Genomic DNA, 18,546 nt, shown 5'->3' with positions numbered 1-18,546 from the left:
TAGTCATTTTCACAGTGTTGATTCTTCCCATTTAAAAACATGGTGCATCTCTCCATCTGTTTGTATCATCTTTAATTTCTTTCATCAGTGTCTTATAGTTCTCTGCATACAGGTCTTTTGTCTGCTTAGGTAGGTTTATTCCTAGGTATTTTATTCTTTTTGTTGCAGTGGTAATGGGAGTGTTTCCTTAATTTCTCTTTCAGATTTTTCGTTGTTAGTGTATAGGAATGCAAGAGATTTCTGTGCATTAATATTGTATTTTGCTACTCTACCAAATTCACTGATTGGCTCTAGTAGTTTTCTTGTAGCATCTTTAGGATTCTCTATGTATAGTGTCATGTCATCTGTAACAGTGACAGTTTTACTTCTTCTTTTCCAATTTGGATTCTTTTTATTTCTCTTTCTTCCCTGATTGCTGTGGCTAAAACTTCCAAAACAATGTTGAATAATAGTGGTGAGACTGGGCAACCTTGTCTTGTTCCTGATCTTAGAAGAAATGGTTTCAGTTTTTCACCATGGAGAATGATGTTGGCTCTGGGTTTGTCATATATGGCCTTTATTGTGTTGAGGTAGGTTCCCTCTGTGCCTACTTTCTGGAGGGTTTTTATCATAAATAGGTATTGAATTTTGTCAAAAGCTTTTTCTGAATCTATTGAGATGATCATATGGTTTTTCTCTTTGAATTTGTTAATATGGTTTATTACATTGATTGATTTGTATATATTGAAGAATCCTTGCATTCCTGGGATAAAACTCGCTTGATCATGGTGTATGATCCTTTTAATGTGCTGCTAGATTCTGTTTGCTAGTATTTTGTTAAGGATTTTTGCATCTGTGTTCATCAGTGATATTGGCCTGTAGTTTTCTTTCTTTGTGACATCTTTGTCTGGTTTTGGTATCAGGGTGATGGTGGCCTTGTAGAATAAGTTTGGGAGTGCTTCTCCCTCTGCAGTATTTTGGAAGAGTTTGAGAGGGTTTGGTGTTAGCTTTTCTCTAAATGTTTAATAGAATTTGCCTGTGAAGCCATCTGATCCTGGGCTTTTGTTTGTTGGAAGATTTTTAATCACAGTTTCAATTTCAATGCTTGTTCTGTTTATACTTTCTATTTCTTCCTGGTTCTGTCTTGGAAGGTTGTGCTTTTCTAAGAAGTTGTCGATTTTTGTCCATTTTATTGGCATATAGTTGCTTGTAGTAATCTCTCATGATCCTTTGTATTTCTGCAGTGTCAGTTGTTACTTCTCCTTTTCATTTCTAATTCTGTTGATTTGAGTCTTCTCCCTGTTTTTCTTGATGAGTCTGGCTAATGGTTTAACTATTTTGCATATCTTCTCAAAGAACCAGCTTTTAGTTTTATTGATCTTTGGTATTGTTTCCTTCATTTCTGATCTGATATTTATGATTTCTTTCCTTCTGCTAAATTTGGGTTTTGTTTGTTCTTTCTCAAATTGCTTTTGGTGTAAGGTCAGGTTGTTTATTTGAGATTTTTCTTGAGGTAGGCTTGTATAGCTATCAACTTCTCTCTTAGAACTGCTTTTGCTGCATCCCATAGGTTTTGGATCATCGTGTTTTCATTGTCATTTGTTTCTAGGTATCTTTTGATTTCTTCTTTGATTTTTGTCAGTGATCTCTTGGTTACTTAGTACGAATTGTTTAGCCCCCATGTGTTTGTATTTTTTACAATTTTTTTCCTGTAATTGATATCTAGTCTCATAGTTTTCTGGTCGGAAAATATACTTGATACGATTTCAGTTTTCTTAAGTTTACCAAGGCTTGATTTGTGACCCAAGATATGATCTATTCTGGAGAATGTTCCATGAGCACTTGAGAAGAAAGTGTATTTTGTTGTTTTTGGATGGAATATCCCATAAATATCAATTAAATTCATCTTGTATAATGTGTCATTTAAAGTCTGTGTTCCCTTTTTTATTTTGTTTTGGATGATCTGTCCATTGGTGAAAGTGGTGTTAAAGTAACCCTACTATTATTGTGTTGCTGTCAATTTCCCCTTTAATGGCTGTTAGCATTTGACTTATGTATTGTGGTGCTCCTATGTTGGGTGCATAAATATTTACAATCGTTATATCTCCCTATTGGATTGACCCCTTGATTATCATGTAGTGCCCTTTTCTGTCTCTTGAAATAATCTTTATTTTAAAGTCTATTTTGTCTGATATGAGAATTGCTACTCCAGCTTTCTTTGATTTCCATTTGCATGGAATATCTTTTTCCATCCCCTCACTTTTAGTCTTTATGTGTCCCTAGGTCTGAAGTGGATCTCTTGTAGATAGCATATGTACAGGTCTTGTTTTTGTATCCATTCAGCTAGTCTGTGTCTTTTGGTTGGAGCATTTAATCCATTTACTTCTAAGGTAATTATCGATATGTGTGTTCCTATTACCATTTTCTTAATTGTTTTGGGTTTGTTTTTGTAGTTCTTTTCCTTTGTGTTTCCTGCCTAGAGAAGTTCCTTTAACATTTGTTGTAAAACTGGCTTGGTGGTGCTGAATTCTTTTAGCTTTTGCTTGTCTGTAAAAGTTTTAATTTCTCTGTAAAATCTGAATGAGACCCTTGCTGGGTACAGTAATCTTGGTTGTAGATTTTTCCCTTTCATCACTTTAAATATGTCCTGCCACTCCCTCTGGCTTGCAGAGTTCCTGCTGAAAGATCACCTGTTAACCTTATGGAGATTCCCTTGTATGTAGTTTTTTGCTTTTCCCTTGCTGCTTTTAATAATTTCTCTTTGTACTTAATTTTTTTTTTTTTTGTGGACCTCTCACTGTTGTGGCTTCTCCCATTGCGGAGCACAGGCTCCAGATGCACAGGCTCAGCGGTCATGGCTCATGGGCCCAGCCACTCCACGGCATGTGGGATATTCCCAGACCGGGGCACGAACACGTGTCCCCTGCATCGGCAGGCAGACTCTCAACCACTGCACCACCTGGGAAGCCCCTGGATCATCTTTACTGTCATTACTCTGAATTCTTATTCAGGTAGACTGCCTATTTTCTCTTCATTTGTTTGGTCTGGTAGCTTTTTTACCTTGCTTCTTCACCTGCTGCATATTTCTCTGTCTTCTCATTTTGTTTAACTTACTGTGTTTGGGGTCGGGGTCTCCTTTTTGCAGCCTGCAGGTTCGTAGTTACCGCTGTTTTTTGTGTCTGCCCCCAGTGGGTGAGGTTGGTTCCGTGGTTTGTGTAGGCTTCCTGGTGGAGGGGACTGGTACCTGTGTTCTGGTGGGTGGGACTGGATATTGTCTTTCTGGTGGGCAGGGCTGTGTCTGGTGGTCTGTTTTGGGGTGTCTGTGAACTTCTTACAGTTTTAGGCAGCCTCTCTGCTAATGGGTGGGGTTGTGTTCCTGTCTTGCTAGTTTGGCATGGGGCATCAAGAACTGGGGCTTGCTGTCCATTGGGTGGAGCTGGGTCTTAGTATTGAGACAGAGATCTCTAGATGAGCTCTCACCAACTGACATTATGTGAGGCCAGGAGGTCGCTGGTGGTCCAGTGTCCTGGTCTTGACCTGCCACCTTGGAGGCTCAGGCCTGACACGTGGCCGGAGCACCAGGACCTCTCAACCACACTGTACTCTTGTTTCCAACACACCCTGCAGGCAGAGATCCAGGAGACTGAATGATGTGGTAGGAATTCTCACCTTCTTCTGGCTTCCGTCCGGTGTCCCAGCATCTCTTACTGCAACAGCTTTGGGGCAAGTAGTGTCCAGCCACTAAAGTTGCATCCCATTCTCATCCCAGCTGTTTGGTAGGAAGAAATTGCCCTCTACCCTTCTAGGTTATTCTGGCTGGTCAAAATGGCTGAAACTCTCACCTTAAATACCATCTTCTACTAAAGATAAAAGAGGGTGTATCTTTTATTTTTAAAGGGTATGGTTGCTAGTGGATGAGAGAGAATGATTTAAGGTTGCACAATATAAATATCTTTGATATTGATTGTAAACAGGTCCTATAAATAAATATGAAAGATTATACTCTTTATGAAAAAAAGTGTGCGAAGAATGAACAGACAATTCATAGAAAAATAAATATAAATTCCTAATAATCATGGAAAGAAGCTCAACCTCACTTGTAATCAGAGAAATGCAAAATAAAATGATAATCATTTTAAAAATGTAACAAAATTTAAAAAATTATTTGTAGTCTTAGAATATGGGGAAACAGGTATTTTCAAACACTATTAATGAGACAGGTTCTTTTTAAAATTTTTGGTAACTTTTAAAAAGTTTTTTTTTGTTGTTTACTTATATTCAGTTGTGAATACACTCATATATTCATCCCTCTACTCCACCAGTTGAAACAGTCTTATTTCATCTGCATTTTGTGTAAACTGGTCCTTAAGTATCAGCTGAGTTGAATCCAAGCTTTTGTTTGTTTTATTTTATTTTGGCAAGAATAATTTATAAGTGGTGTTATTTCTTGTTGTAGCACATGATGCAAGAAATAATCTTTGACTCTCTTAGTGATGTTATGAATGATCAGGTTTCAGGTGTTAGTCTGATTATTCCTTCATGAAGTACCTTGTTCACTTTTACCTAATGACTTTAACAGCCATTAATAGTTATTGCCTAGATTTACTATTTAAGTGAGCTTATTACAAAGTGTGAGGATTATATGTTAATCATTCCTTCTTCATTCATTATTGAAATTCTTAAAAAGGAGAACTTTAGCTAATCAGTATTGGGTTACCCTGAGATATGGAAAAGCAGAATAAGTGCTTCTCTCTCTCTCTCTCTTTTTTTTTTTTTACTCCACATTTACCAATTTTCAGAATAATGGCTTAGTTTTCTAGCATCCACCAAAGATTGATGGACTTACAAATTTGCATATATATATGTTTCAATCTGTGGCAGACATTACTCTTTTTACTCAGTCTTTGCCCAGTGAGGTTTCCTTCAGGTTGGCTCCTGAATCCTTTTGATATGACTGTAGTCTGTGATAGCATCTTTGCTTTTGGAAAGATATGTTCCAGGATCATGTACATATTTTGCCCCAAACCTGGAATCAGCTCATTGTCTAAAAAGTTCAATTTTCTTTTAGTGGGAAATGATATTTCAAGACCACAGTCTGGGCTCTAGGAGATGTTTGCTTCTGTTGGGTTGCTCATTTTTTTCTAGGTCTTTTCAGTGAATAGAATTAGGAAATCCTAACTATTTTCCTTTAAGGTAATGTGTATCATAATCTATACTGATATTTTTAAACCAGATTTAGGATTTCAAGTATTTACTTCTTTGATTTTATATTTATGTCTTTTTCTCTTACAAAGAAAATCTTGGTTCCTAGAGACAATAGCATAGTACCTTATTTACTCTGTTCTACTAGTTACATTTGAAAGTTTCAGGAAATAAAAACAATGTTATTAGTACCAACATGATTACTTTAAAACAGTTCAAGATTTTTTTGACCCTTAGAATGTAGCCTCTAAGGATGTGCATTCAAATTCTGTGTTTTAAAGCAACTAAACAACACCTTGATACACAGGTTGATTTATTTCATTTGGATTTAATTTTGTTTTAGAATTAGGTAAAGCATTTACATGGTTCCAAAGTCAAATATATAAAACAAGGTATGAAATCTTGCTACCATCTCTGTGGCCTCCATTTCTCTCCCTCCTTCCTTCTGTATGTAACTGCTTTTCTTTGGTTGCTTATTTTTCTTTCCACCTGTGTTTTGTTTTTTAATATAAGCAAATATATGTGTGTGCATAGGTACTCATATTATTTGATCATCTCTTAGATTAAAAAGTACTGTACATTGCACCGTATTGTGTGCCTTGCTTTTTTTTTTTTTTGCCTTGCTTTTTTTTACTTAACAACATATTCTGATCATTGCTCCAAAGCAATATGTAGACATCTCCTTTTATTACTGTATAATACTCCAGTGTGTGGATTTACTATAGTCTATTCTGTCAGTACTTAACTGAATGAACCGAGTCCCTTGTGAAGGCAGAAGCACTATCAGAGTGTTCCCAAAGCCTTGTGCGTATGACACCTCATATTTTGGCCGTTTTGTCTTTGGGACAAATCCCTAAAGTGGGATTGTTTCTTTGGAGGATAAATATGTAAGTAATTTTGCTAGATGTTGCCACATTGTACCATTTTTCATCCCATTAGCAGTGTAAGAGAATATTGTGAAACTTCGGAAATTTTGCTATTCTGATAGTGAGAAATTATCTGAGTAAACCTCAGTTTTGCATTTTTCTTATTATGAATGAAGTTGTTGAAGTGCTATTTGATACCTTATTCTATGAACTGTTTGTGCTTACCTTTTGCCCATCTTACTATTGTGTTGTTAGTCTTTTTCTTCTTGATTTTTTAGAAGAATTTTATGTTAGAGATATTAGTTGATTAGCTGACGTAAGTTGAAGTGTATTTTTTTTTACCCACAGTTTGTGCAGCTTTTTGATTATAATTGGTTCTTATTATAATTTAAAGTGTGTATATAACCTTTGGCGCAATTCTACTTCTAGGAATTTATCCTAGAATGCTGTACATTTGTATATATGAAAGGATATTAATTGTCCCAACAATTCCATTCCTTGGTTATAGCCAAGGGAATTGGAAATCTATGTTTCTACAAAAACTTGCACATCAGTGTTTATAGCAGCACTATTCATAATAGCCAAAGGTAGGAAAAACTCAAGTGTCAATTAAACTGATGAATGAATAAACAAAATGCAGTATATCTATACAATGGAATATTGTTTGGCCATAGAACTGAAAAATGAACATGGATGAACTTTGAAAATATTGTGCCGAATGGAAGCAGCAAGACACAATAAGCCACACGTTTTATGATTACGTTTGTGAATTCTATTTATATATGATTCTAGAATAGGCAAATCCACAGAGACAGAAGGTAGATTAGCAGTTACCAGGGGATGGGGTGAGGAGAAAATGGGGAGTGAGTGCTAATGGATATGAGATTTCTTTTTAGGTGATGGTTTTAGAACTTTGTAAATATATGAAAAACCACTGAATTGTATATTTGAAAATGGTGAATTTTATGGGATATGTATTATATCCCGATAAAAAAAATTTAATGAATATTTCCAACCTAATCATGAGAGAACATTAGACAAATTCAAACTGAAGGGCATTCTACAAAATAACTGGTGAAATATATACCAGAACTCCTCAAAAGTGTCAAGATCATGAAAAATAAAAAATAAAAATCTTAGGAATCATCTCAGATTGGAAAAGCCTAAGGAAACACGAGACCTAAATGCAGTGTGAAATCCTGGATTAGGTCCTAAACTAGGAAAAAGAAAAAATTAGTGGGGAAAATAGTGAATTCAAATAAGATTTGTAGATTAGCTAAAGTAGTGTAGTAATGTTAGTTTCCAGGTTTGAATAATTGTACCATAGTTATTTAAGATGTTAACATTTGGGGAAGCTGGTAAGGGGTATACAAGGACTCTACTGGTTTTACAGCTTTCTATAAGTTTAAAATTATCTCAGAAAGTTTTAAAATGAAAATTATTAATTGCAACAACATTGAAAAAGTGGAAACTCCATTGATATCGATCAATATGGAATGGTTAAAATAATGCTATATTCATACAGTGGAATACCATGTAGCTATTTGTATACAGTGACATGGAAAGATATAGAATAAGGTAAAAAAAAATAATAATATTTATATTCTGTTACCATTTATATAAAAGGATGTTTTTACCTGTGAATGTACATTCATAAAAATATATGACAGATTTCTAGCATTGTGATTGCCTATGGAGAGTAGAACATGTATATTCCCTTACTTTAAAGTTTTATGACTTTCATTTGTTCATGTAACAGTTATAATGTTTTTAAGTGTATATATTCCATAAAAAGGAATGCAGAAAAATAATAAACTCATTAGTCTTTACTGTTATATAAAACATTAGGTGGAAGAGAAGTGCTAAGTCCAAGTATGTAGTTCCCTTAATACTGCCTTTCATGTATTTGATATTTTGGTTCTTTGTATTAAAGCTCATCAGCTAACTTTTAGGAGTATATGTGCAGTGATTTCATTGGTTTGTTGCTGTGTCCTACTTTGAATGAAATCCATGGAGTACTTGTTTTGCACCATGTCTTGTTTTGATGACTAGTTACAAGCTTCTATACTATAGCCAGAGTGATGTTAAACCCCTTGTCATGTCTCCTTAGGAGAGAATCACAGTAGGCTTAAGAGAGCTGAGACTAGGGGCTTCCCTGGTGGCACAGTGGTTGAGAGTCCACCTGCCGATGCAGGGGACACGGGTTCGTGCCCTGGTCCGGGAAGATCCCGCATGCCGCGGAGCGGCTGGGCCCGTGAGCCATGGCCACTGAGCCTGCGCATCCAGCGCCTGTGCTCCACAACGGGAGAGGCCACAACAGTGAGAGGCCCGCATACACACACACACACACACACACACACACACACACACACACAAAAAGAGAGCTGAGACTAGAAGTTGTTTTCCTTCTTAAGCAATACAATGTAAATTCCTCATACTAAAAAAATAAAATCAGTGCTTACTGTTTCCTATGACGGGTAATATACAGTCTTTTAAACAGAATGCTATGGACAATGCCTTTTATTTACCTATAAGCTAACTTTCAATATGCTAGGAAAATCATCACTGAGTTAAAAACTTCCTGCATTTAGCACCCTGGAGTACCCTACATGTGAGAGGAAGCTCAAAGACAAGTCTAGACCTACAACTGCTCTTGGCTCTTTCTATTTGAAGTTTATGTTTGAAAGAAATAGGTCTTAATCCATATGGATGCCTCATCATTAATCACACAGGCTTCCTTTCCTTCTGTTGAAGAATGTGCTTTTGGGGTCCCTTACATGATTTTGAATATTCCACATGCTTATATATGTAAATGTATGTATATATACATTTTTCTTTAATTGTGGTAAAATACACATAATATAAAAATGGATAAGATGGTAAATTTTAAGTGTACAGTTCAGTAGTATTAACTATATTTGCATTGTTAATCGACAGAACATTTTCATCTTGCAAAACAAACTTATACCCACTAAACAACAATTTCCTCTTTCCTCCTACCCTGGCCTGTGGCTTTGGCATCCACCATTCTACCTTTTGTTTTTGTTTTTTTAAAAAATTTTATTTATTTTTTGGCTGCTTTGGGTCTTCACTGCTGCACACGGGCTTTCTCTAGTTGCAGCAAGCAGGGGCTACTCTTTGTTGCAGTGAGCGGGCTTCATTGCAGTGGCTTCTCTTATTGCGGAGCACGGGCTCTAGGCACGTGGGCTTCAGTAGTGGTGGCTCACGGGCTTAGTTGCTCCGCGGCATGTGGAATCTTCCTGGACAAGGGCTTTAACCCGTGTCCCCTGCATTGACAGGTGGTTTCTTAACCACTGTGCCACCAGGGAAGTCCCATACCTTTTGTTTCTACGCGTTCTTCTACTCTAGATACCACATATTAGTGGAATCAAAAAGTATTTGTTTTTTTTGTGACTGGTTTATTTCACTTAGCATAGTGTCCTCAAGGTTCATTCATGTTGTAACATGTTTCACATGCTTATATTTTAAGTCATTTGTCACCCACGTTCCCCTGCTTCCGAACACCACTGATACTGTGAAGTGTTGTTTTTTTTTTGTAGTCTAGCGTTCAAAAAATGATTTCTCAGACATTTGTGTTTGCTCTTTCTAATCACAAATGTCTATAACACATATAGTGACTACACAATCTACTCTTTTAAATAAAATAGTAAAAAATGATGTTTGTGATGAAGGGTAATCTCACACATTTTTCATTGAGTTATGTTTGGACTAAGGATGATATTGGAGAGCTACAAAAGAGACTCAAAAATAATCTTAAGAGTTTAAAATTAATCATGAGGGCAATGGGGTGGGGAGTTGTATCAGTTACTATTTGCTACATAAGAAACTACCCCAAAACTTAGTGGCTTAAAACAAATATTCTTTGGGTTAGCAGTTTGGGCTAGGCTCAGTGTGGGGTTCTTCACTGGATTTTTTTGGAGTTACTCATACTTCTTTAGTCATCTGCAGGCTTGATTGGAGTTGGATGATCTCAACTGGCCTTGCCCCTGTATCAGGCAGTTGGCAATGGCTATTCACTGGTTGGTCTGGAGGGCCTCATATGCTCTCATTCTCCTGTGCCTAGATGGTATTTCTTCATGTGGTCTAGAAGGCCTCTGGAGGCCTATGTCAGAAGTCCGTGTTGTTACTTTACCTATCTGTTGGTTAGATCAAGTTGTTAAACCACCCCAGATCTAGGGAAGTGGAGAAATAGACTGTACCTTTTGATGAAACTGACAGCACAGTCATGTTGTAAAAAGGTTTTGTGTACAGGAATGGGAGGAACCTATAGCTCATTTTTTGCAGTCTTCTACAGGAGTAATAGAATAAGATTTGTATTTTAGAATGATCACTCTGAGTGTAGTGTCAAGAAAGATTTGGAGGGGGCAGTGAAGAGGAGTCAAGGCAGGATCATCTGTGGGAGAGATGGTAATGTGAGTGTGTAAAAACATCATCACACACTTTTCATCCTCTGCTTCTAAACATCTCAAGATGTTCCATACTGATTTATAAAGAGGCAAAATGGAGAGGGGAGACATTGAACTGATCCACAGAGGCTGCACTAGATAATGTTCAACAAGAAATAATCAGTTAAGCTTTGATAAATACTTTCTAATTAGCTCATAATTTAAAGGAGAAGCCTGTGTCACTTTTTTCATTAGCATACTAGCCACCAAGAGCTTAGGAAGAGTTGGAAGGAAAGCAGATTTATTTTTGTCACCATTTCATATCCAGTTGCCCACACAAAGTTCCCATCATACCAGGGCCCGGCTGTCATGCCACATTGGTATTTGCTAGGGATGAATGATAATTCAATTGAAGTAGTTTATGTAGAGGTGAAAGAAAGTGTTTGCATTTTAGAAGAGGTGTTTGTTAATTTAAACAATTTCTCACTGACAGGTGTAAGCTTTTAATGTTTGAACAAAAGATGCGTTGTCTGTTTTTTGCAAGGTGTTAAAAATAGCATAATTATATAATGATATGTGCACACAGACAAAAGTGTGTACCTGTTTTTATATTTAATCAGCATTGCAGCCACATGGATCTCTTTTCCAGTGGTCTCCATAAATAGAGCTTGCCTGGGAAAGAAGCACTAAATCACAGAAATTGCAAATGAGAAATAGGGTGGCCCCCCTATGCTTTCTACTGTGAGTGGTTTTCAGAGGGTTTTTTTGTTTTGTTTTGTTTTGAATTCTTGTGTGCATGATGCTTGATAAACAAAATGATTTAAAAGGAATAGTTAGGCTATTTGTTGACATATTCACTCGCAGTTTGAGAGTAGTTTCTTTGCAGTGTGGGGTGGGTAACTATCAGAATTTCCACCCAAATAATTTGGAAATTATTAGTAAATGCATATAACCCATTTACTTTTTTAAAAGTTATTTTTGCCACCACTTCTGCTTTTGTTATCATGCTGTAGATTTTGAAACAGATTACAGATATCTTCTTATTTCAAAATTTAATACATTAGCATGTGGCTCTAATGTGTGAGGATATTTTAAAAAATCTTACTTCAGTACCATTATTACAATGAGTATAAGTCTTGAGTATCATTTAATATTCCATTTTCAAATTTCCATGACTGTGTTGATGAAAAATTAATCAGTCGATCTAAGAAAGAAATGGAAAATTTTGAGCCAAATTTGAGGATTATAACTGGGAAGAGCATCTCAGAAAACTCTGAGAACTGTTTGGCCCATCAGAAGTCAAGACACAGTTATATTAAGCTTTTTTGAGACAGAGGGTTGTCCATCAAATGACATATTATTGACAGTTCACACAATCCAGATCTGAGTGCCATGTGACACCTTATCAAGAAAAGATGTTATCTTTAAGGAGTTGACTTAGGAGAATGTTGTTCTTCATGGTTGAGGGGAAATTTCTGCTGAAGGGGAAGGTTTGGTTGATGCATAATGCAGATACACAATCCACACTGGGGAGACAGGGGGTGCCAAATGGAAGAGAAAATTTTTTATGTTTAAATTTTTCTTGTCTTGGCATAAAATATGAATTTTATTTCACAGTTGACTCAATTTTTTTCCAGTTAGTTTGAGTCAAAACCCAAAGTGCACATATTGCTTTTGGTTAATATTTCTTAAATTTGTTTTAATCTATATACTGATGTAGTATATTGTTCCTCCCCTCCACCCCATACTGTTTCTTTGAGGAATATGGGTCATTTTTTTCTACATTCTGGGGTTTGCTGTTTAAAAGACCAGAGAAAAGACATCAGTATCAGAAGAGCTCCTTCTTCTATATCATGTGTATTTTGTCAAGTGCTTGTTATATAGAGAGAAGAGCTATTTGGGATACATCTCTGAACAAAACAGACAAAAAATCCTTTTCCTTCATGGCATTTACATTCCCATTCCAGGGGAGGTAGACAATAAACAGAATGAAGTTTGTTAGACATCTTCTAGAAAACAATAGAGCATAACAAGGGAATAGGGACGTGTAGGACCAGTTGGATGTGTTAGATGTGTGGCCAAGTGCCGTAGGAGCTAGGGAGGGTGGAGCAGAGGAGTAACATCTGATTTACATTTAAATGGTTGCTCTGGCTGCCCTGCAGAGGGTGAAGGAGCTAGGATGGAAAGGTACGCTGTTATTGGCACAATTACAATGGCAGTTTCTGACTCCAGTGGCTGGAACAACTGATGCAGAAGGTCTCCTCACAGGCAGAGGCTGATGAGTTGCTACCATTTCCATTCACTATTCTATTGATAAAGAACTGATGAAACTGAAACCTCACAGCTCAGATGGGATTTGAACCCACAGGCTGGGATTCGAACCCAGACTTGAACCCACTGTCTTTTAATTGAGGTCACACACCTGGTCTCAGGATTTAATGATGCTCAGGTTCTTTATGTCTTGTCACAGAAAGAATTCAGTGAGAGACAAAGTGATAGGTAAGAAGTAGATTTATTTAGAGAGATAGCACATTCCATAGACAGAATGCAGTTGTCTCGGAAAGTCAGAGCGACCTAGGGAGAAACACTGCACAGACAGAGTGTGGTCCATCTAAGAAGGCAAGAGGCCCTGAAATATGGGGTGGTTAGTTGTTAAGGGCTGGGTAATTTCATAGGCTAACGAGTGGGAGGATTATTCCAACTATTTCAGGAAAGTGATGGGGATTTCCAGAAATTGGGCCACGACCCACTTTTTGGCCTTTTGTGATTGGCCTCGGAACTGTCATGGCGCCTGTGGGTATGTCATTTAGCATGCTCATGTATTACAATGAGTGTATACTGAGATTCAAGGTCTAGTGGAAGTCGAATCTACCACCATCTTGGACCTAGTTGGTTCTAACTAGTTTATGCTGTATCCAAGGCTATGTCATTCTTTTAAAGGTTGTGCTCTACCCCCTTCCCTCCTTGTTTCAAAACATGGTTTGAAGCCTGGGTTATATTAAAGATCTTTTTTTTTAGTTGTTTGACGCTTAATTGCTTCTTTTTCTTTTAAATTTTGTAAAATGCTTTCTGTTTTTCAAATGTCTTATTTAGTGACATTTAAAACTACTTATTATTAGACATTGCAAAAATCTAGAAATTTACAAGTTTGGATTTTTAATAACAATTGTTCTTGGCCCGTTTTGAAAATTTTCAAAACTACAAAAATTAAAAGAATAGTAAAATGAATAGTCATTCCCTTCATCTAAATTCATAACAAAATTAAATTTTGTGACATTTGCTTTAGAAAGTATATATGTTCCTTTTTTTTTTTTTTTTTCCAAATCATTTGACAACAAGTTGCAGTAACATTAAGGCTGTTGCAGGAAAGATAGCGAGGAGTGAGAGGATGGTCACCTCCTATCTCAGGCGAGTCCCTGGGACAGCCACCAAGTGTGGGTTCTTGGCTTTGCACGGAAAGAATTCAAGAGCAAGCCATAAAGTGAAAGAAAGTTTATTCAGGTAGAAACACACTCCATATACAGAGTGTGGGCCATCTCAGAAGGTGAGAGAGGCACCAGGGTACGGGGTTGTCAGTTTTTATAGGGGTAGGTAATTTCATAGCCTAATGAGTGGGAGGAGTATTCCAGCTATTTTGGGGAAGGGATGGGGATTTCCAGGAATTGGGCCATTTCCCACTTGTTGACCTTTTATGGTCAGCCTTGGAACTGTTATGGCACCTGTGGGTGTGTCATTTAGTGTGCTGATGTGTTACAGTGAGCATATACTGAGGCTCAAGGTCTAGTGGAAGTCGACTTGTGCGCCATCTTGAACCTAGTTGGTTCTAACCAGTTTATCGTGTCCTCAGGCCATGTCATTCTTTTAAAGGTTGTGCCCTGCCCCCTTCCTGTCTCAATGCCAAATGATTATCTAATATATAGTACATATTGAAATTTTTTCCTCTTGTCTCCTTTTTATCCAGGATCCAGTTCAGGATCCCCCATTTGTTTTCTATGACTCTTGTTTCCTTTAATTTGTACAAGTCTCCTACCTTTACTTTGGTCTTTTATGACATTGACTTTTTTTTTTTTTTGTGGTACGTGGGCCTCTCACTGTTGTGGCCTCTCGCTTTGCAGAGCACAGGCTCCGGACGAGCAGGCTCAGTGGCCATGGCTCACGGGTCCAGCCACTCTGCGGCATGTGGGATCTTCCCGGACCGGGGCACGAACCCATGTCCCCTGCATCGGCAGGCGGACTCTCAACCACTGTGCCACCAGGGAAGCCCCAACATTGACATTTTTAAGGAGACCAGGCCAGTTGTCTTGTAGAATGTCTCATAATCTGAATTTGATCATTTCCTCATGATTAGATTCTAATTAAACCATGCAGATGTGCTTTTACCTTTTGAAGTCTTAAAAATATAAGCTTAGGAATAATGGGGATTTTGCAAAGTCTTTTGTAAGTATCACTTCCAGTTATTACAAAATGCTAGTACAGCACTTGATTTTGTAAAAACCATTGGCACAAAGAACATTAAATTGAGTGGACTTTCAGGTTTTAGCTCCAGAAGTCATAAACTGCAGAAAACTAGCAGAATAGGCACAGTTTTCAAACAAAACAGAAACAGAAAGCTGGATTTTGACACCTTGAGGTATCAAAGTGTGTTTTCAGATTTGACCTAGTCCTTATTGTTCTTCCCCCACCTCCTATAATTTTACATCATCTATGCTGCCTCTGAAGCTTTTGAGCATATGACCCCCTGCCTACCAGTCTTGTGTAGCAAGGGAAACTTCAGGCTTAGAGAGGCCAAATTGCTTAGGAACACATAATTAATGTGTTCAGACAGAATATTCAGGTCCTGGAACTCCAGTCTCTTGAAGACGCAGTTGATTTCCTACCAAAGTTCCAGTGATTTGCATTGATGGGACAAGTAGAAAGTCTCATCAATGGCACCTTCCATGATTAGGGAAGATGAAGAAATCAGAGATACCACAGAATTAAGTTTTATCTTAAATAATATAGGTAGGTCCTAAGTTTATTTTATACAGTTTGTGTGTGTGTGTGTATGTTAGATACCATTTTAGGATAATGAGTTTCTTATAGCTGTTTACTATTTTTCATAATAATTTCCTTCCTTTTTTAGCTACAAGGCTTTGGCCGACCAAGTGTACACCATGCTGCTATTGTCATCTTCCTTGAATTCTTTGCATGGGGCCTATTGACAACTCCAATGTTAACTGTAAGTATTGACAACTCCAGTGTTAACTGAACTAGGTCCTTGTTTATGAGAGCAGAGACATTGTTAAGCATATGTCCCCAGAGCTATATGTCTAGGTATGTATTTGAGAGTAGCTCTTGACAATAATTTAAGACTGTTTACTATTGGGTTGTTTCCACTGTTGTAGACTGTGAACCACCTGCAACTAAATACCTGCTTATTAAATATTCCTGGGTAGCAGGGCCACTCCCAGAATCTTGGGAGTGCTGTGAATGAACTACAGTCTGTATATCTAGGAAAATCTTTAAGAAGTCTTTAAGAAATTATTGCAAAGCTTTGTTGAAGTTTGTAACTTCCTTTGTATGGGTGTAATGACCTTTGATTTAAGAACATAGTAACAGGAGATTAGTAAGTACCGTTTAACAATGACAGTGATGAATGTAAGAATGCCCCGATTTCCGCTTTTGATAGCTGACCTACAGCCATTTCTTTGTAGAAGCCATTGAATTTCTTAGTAAGAACTTGGATGTTTGATATATAGTGTGGTTAGAGGGAAGGGAGATGCTGAAGAAAAGATTGGGGTGCAGATTTTAGGTGCCTAGTAACTACTTAACACAGTTTTAGTAAAGATATTTTTTAATTGGCCTTACAGTTCAGTTGACTTAAATTGTTTTTTAAAAATCGTTGGTTAGGGCTTCCCTGGTGGCACTGTGGTTGAGAGTCCGCTTGCCGATGCAGGGGACGCGGGTTCGTGCCCCGGTCCGCGAAGATCCCACATGCCATGGAGCGGCTGGGCCCGTGAGCCATGGCCACTGAGTCTGCGCGTCCGGAGCCTGTGCTCTGCAACGGGAGAGGCCACAACAGTGAGAGGCCTGCGTACCGCAAAAAAAAAAAAAAAAAAAAAAATCTTTGGTTAACCCTTCCCAATCACCATTTTGCCTTACCAGAGAATCCCTTTGGGTTCAGATAAACTTTGTTCCCAAATTAGGTTTAGAAAATAGAGAACTTTAGAGGATGACTATTAGCCTTACATATGACTTTGCTATACCCTTTTTAAAGTTTTTAACTCTTTTGGCACAGTTAAAATTACATTTTGGATGGAACAGGTTAAAAAACTGCCTGTGTTTTTATCCTCTATTTTATTCTTTTTCATTGCATTTCCTTTTTCTTCATAATGCTTTACTGCAGGAGGTAACTGGTTATTAGTTAATGGGGGATAAGTGGTCTCCATTTTAAGTTTCATGAAATCCTGCGTGCTGTGTGAATCACAGTCTCTAGTGCCTAGGGCTGCCTGGAACACAGTTGATGCTCAACGTGTATTTTCTTTGAACAAATGTATGTGTTGTGGGCACACACATAATGTGTTGTCAGGTTATTGCTTCTCCAAGACATATTTTTAGTGTAAATATAGACACACCATGCTGCTCATTTTAATAAACTGTTATAATATTTTTTTTTTTTTTCTGGTCCGCGGGCCTCTCACTGTTGTGGCCTCTCCCGTTGCGGAGCACAGGCTCCGGACGCGTAGGCTCAGCGGCCATGGCTCACGGGCCCAGCCGCTCCGCAGCATGTGGGATCTTCCCGGACCGGGGCACGAACCCATGTCCCCTGCATCGGCAGGCGGACTCTCAACCACTGTGTCACCAGGGAAGCCCATATAAAAATAATTTTTAATTAATTTTTAATTTTTGGCCCTAGTTCTCTAAATTTTTCCCCACAGTTTCTTTAGCTTACAAAGTTAAGAGTTTCAAACTAGTATTTTTCTGATGCAACCCGTTGCCTATAATTGCTAAATGTAGAAGTAATTCTGTAATCATTCTTCATTTGGTAAGAATTCAAATTGAAATGAAGAATGTTGTAGTGTTTTTGATACCATGTGAGAAATTCTAAAACCTCCTTCCAGATGGTTAAAATCCTTGGGCCTTTTTGACCCTAGACCAGATTATCAGATCCCTTTTAAATTTAGTTAATAAGTTAATGGACTAATTAATGCACCTTCTTCCTTCTTACTGCCCAAAGCAGATAATTTTCTTAGGGTTACTGTGTCCCTGTTAGACCCTGCAGTGCAGTCTTAGAAACCAGCTTAAGTGCTGCTTACTGCCTCTTTGCAGTTTCTGAGCAATTTTGCTTCTTGCAAAGATTTGGTTAAAAAGAACATTTATGTGAGGAATACAGGTTACTAGCGTCACTCTACAGTGTCATAGAAGAAGTGTTGTTGAGTTAGTAGATGTGCTTATTCTCTTTCTCTAAGCTCTTGGTGTTGCTAAATTAAGCTAAATGTCCTTTACTTTCCTATCTCCCCCAGATTTTACACCACAGTTTAACTCTTTTTCTTTTTTGACATGGGGGGACTGGTTCACTCCTCCTTTTGAAAAGAAAGATTTCTTTTTTCCCCCCTTGCTGTAGCTAGTGGGCAGCACTCTGTCCTGTTTCCAAAGCAAGAAAATACAGTCTTGAGATGAGGATTTGGAAATACAGAACAGTACATACATATTCATATATTGTCCAATCTGACTATCTCTTCATCCTAGCATTCATTAGGACCCTCTGTTTGAAGTAGTGTAGAACAATTTCTTCTTCTTAGTCATTTTCTCTGAGATTTGTTGCCTGTCTCATGTGGCCATGTCATAGATTACAACTTTAGTTTGCTAATTAAGCACCATCAGAAAGGTCTCCACCCCTAATACACTGAAGCAAAACTGCAAAGTTGGCCTTACACAGTGACCTTAACCTTCTAGTAGTACTATTAGTTCTTCGTACATAAAAATGACCTTTCTCTTGTCTTACATCCCTGCCTGACATTCTACCCTCTACTCAAAATGTGCATCCTTTTAGAGGGCCTGATCTCATTTTAATATAAATAAAGTAATCTGATTAAATTTATTTAAAAGTCTTT

The 18,546-nt window shown here is 37.6% G+C and overlaps 1 protein-coding gene across 8 annotated transcripts in view; it reads left to right on the top strand.

Moving 5' to 3' along the window:
* The window catches only part of MFSD14B (major facilitator superfamily domain containing 14B), an 80,799-nt gene that overhangs the window by 16,816 nt on the left and 45,437 nt on the right, over window positions 1–18,546 (top strand). For 7 of the 8 annotated variants that reach the window (XR_004350421.1, XM_032635433.1, XM_032635439.1 and 4 more), the window contains one exon: window positions 15,576–15,671. The exons of the other annotated variant lie outside the window; for it this stretch is intronic. Coding sequence is in view for 6 of the 7 variants with exons in the window: in XM_032635433.1 (XP_032491324.1) it covers window positions 15,576–15,671 (96 nt within the window). In the remaining variant the exon portion in view is untranslated. The remainder of the gene's footprint in view (window positions 1–15,575; window positions 15,672–18,546) is intronic. 8 annotated transcript variants of the gene reach the window in all.

The sequence above is a fragment of the Phocoena sinus genome, chromosome 6 (genome assembly GCF_008692025.1).
Source record: "Phocoena sinus isolate mPhoSin1 chromosome 6, mPhoSin1.pri, whole genome shotgun sequence".
In the NCBI taxonomy this organism is placed as follows: domain Eukaryota; kingdom Metazoa; phylum Chordata; class Mammalia; order Artiodactyla; family Phocoenidae; genus Phocoena; species Phocoena sinus.
The sequence above is the reverse complement of the archived record's forward strand: the minus strand, read 5'-3'. Positions and strand labels throughout refer to the sequence as shown.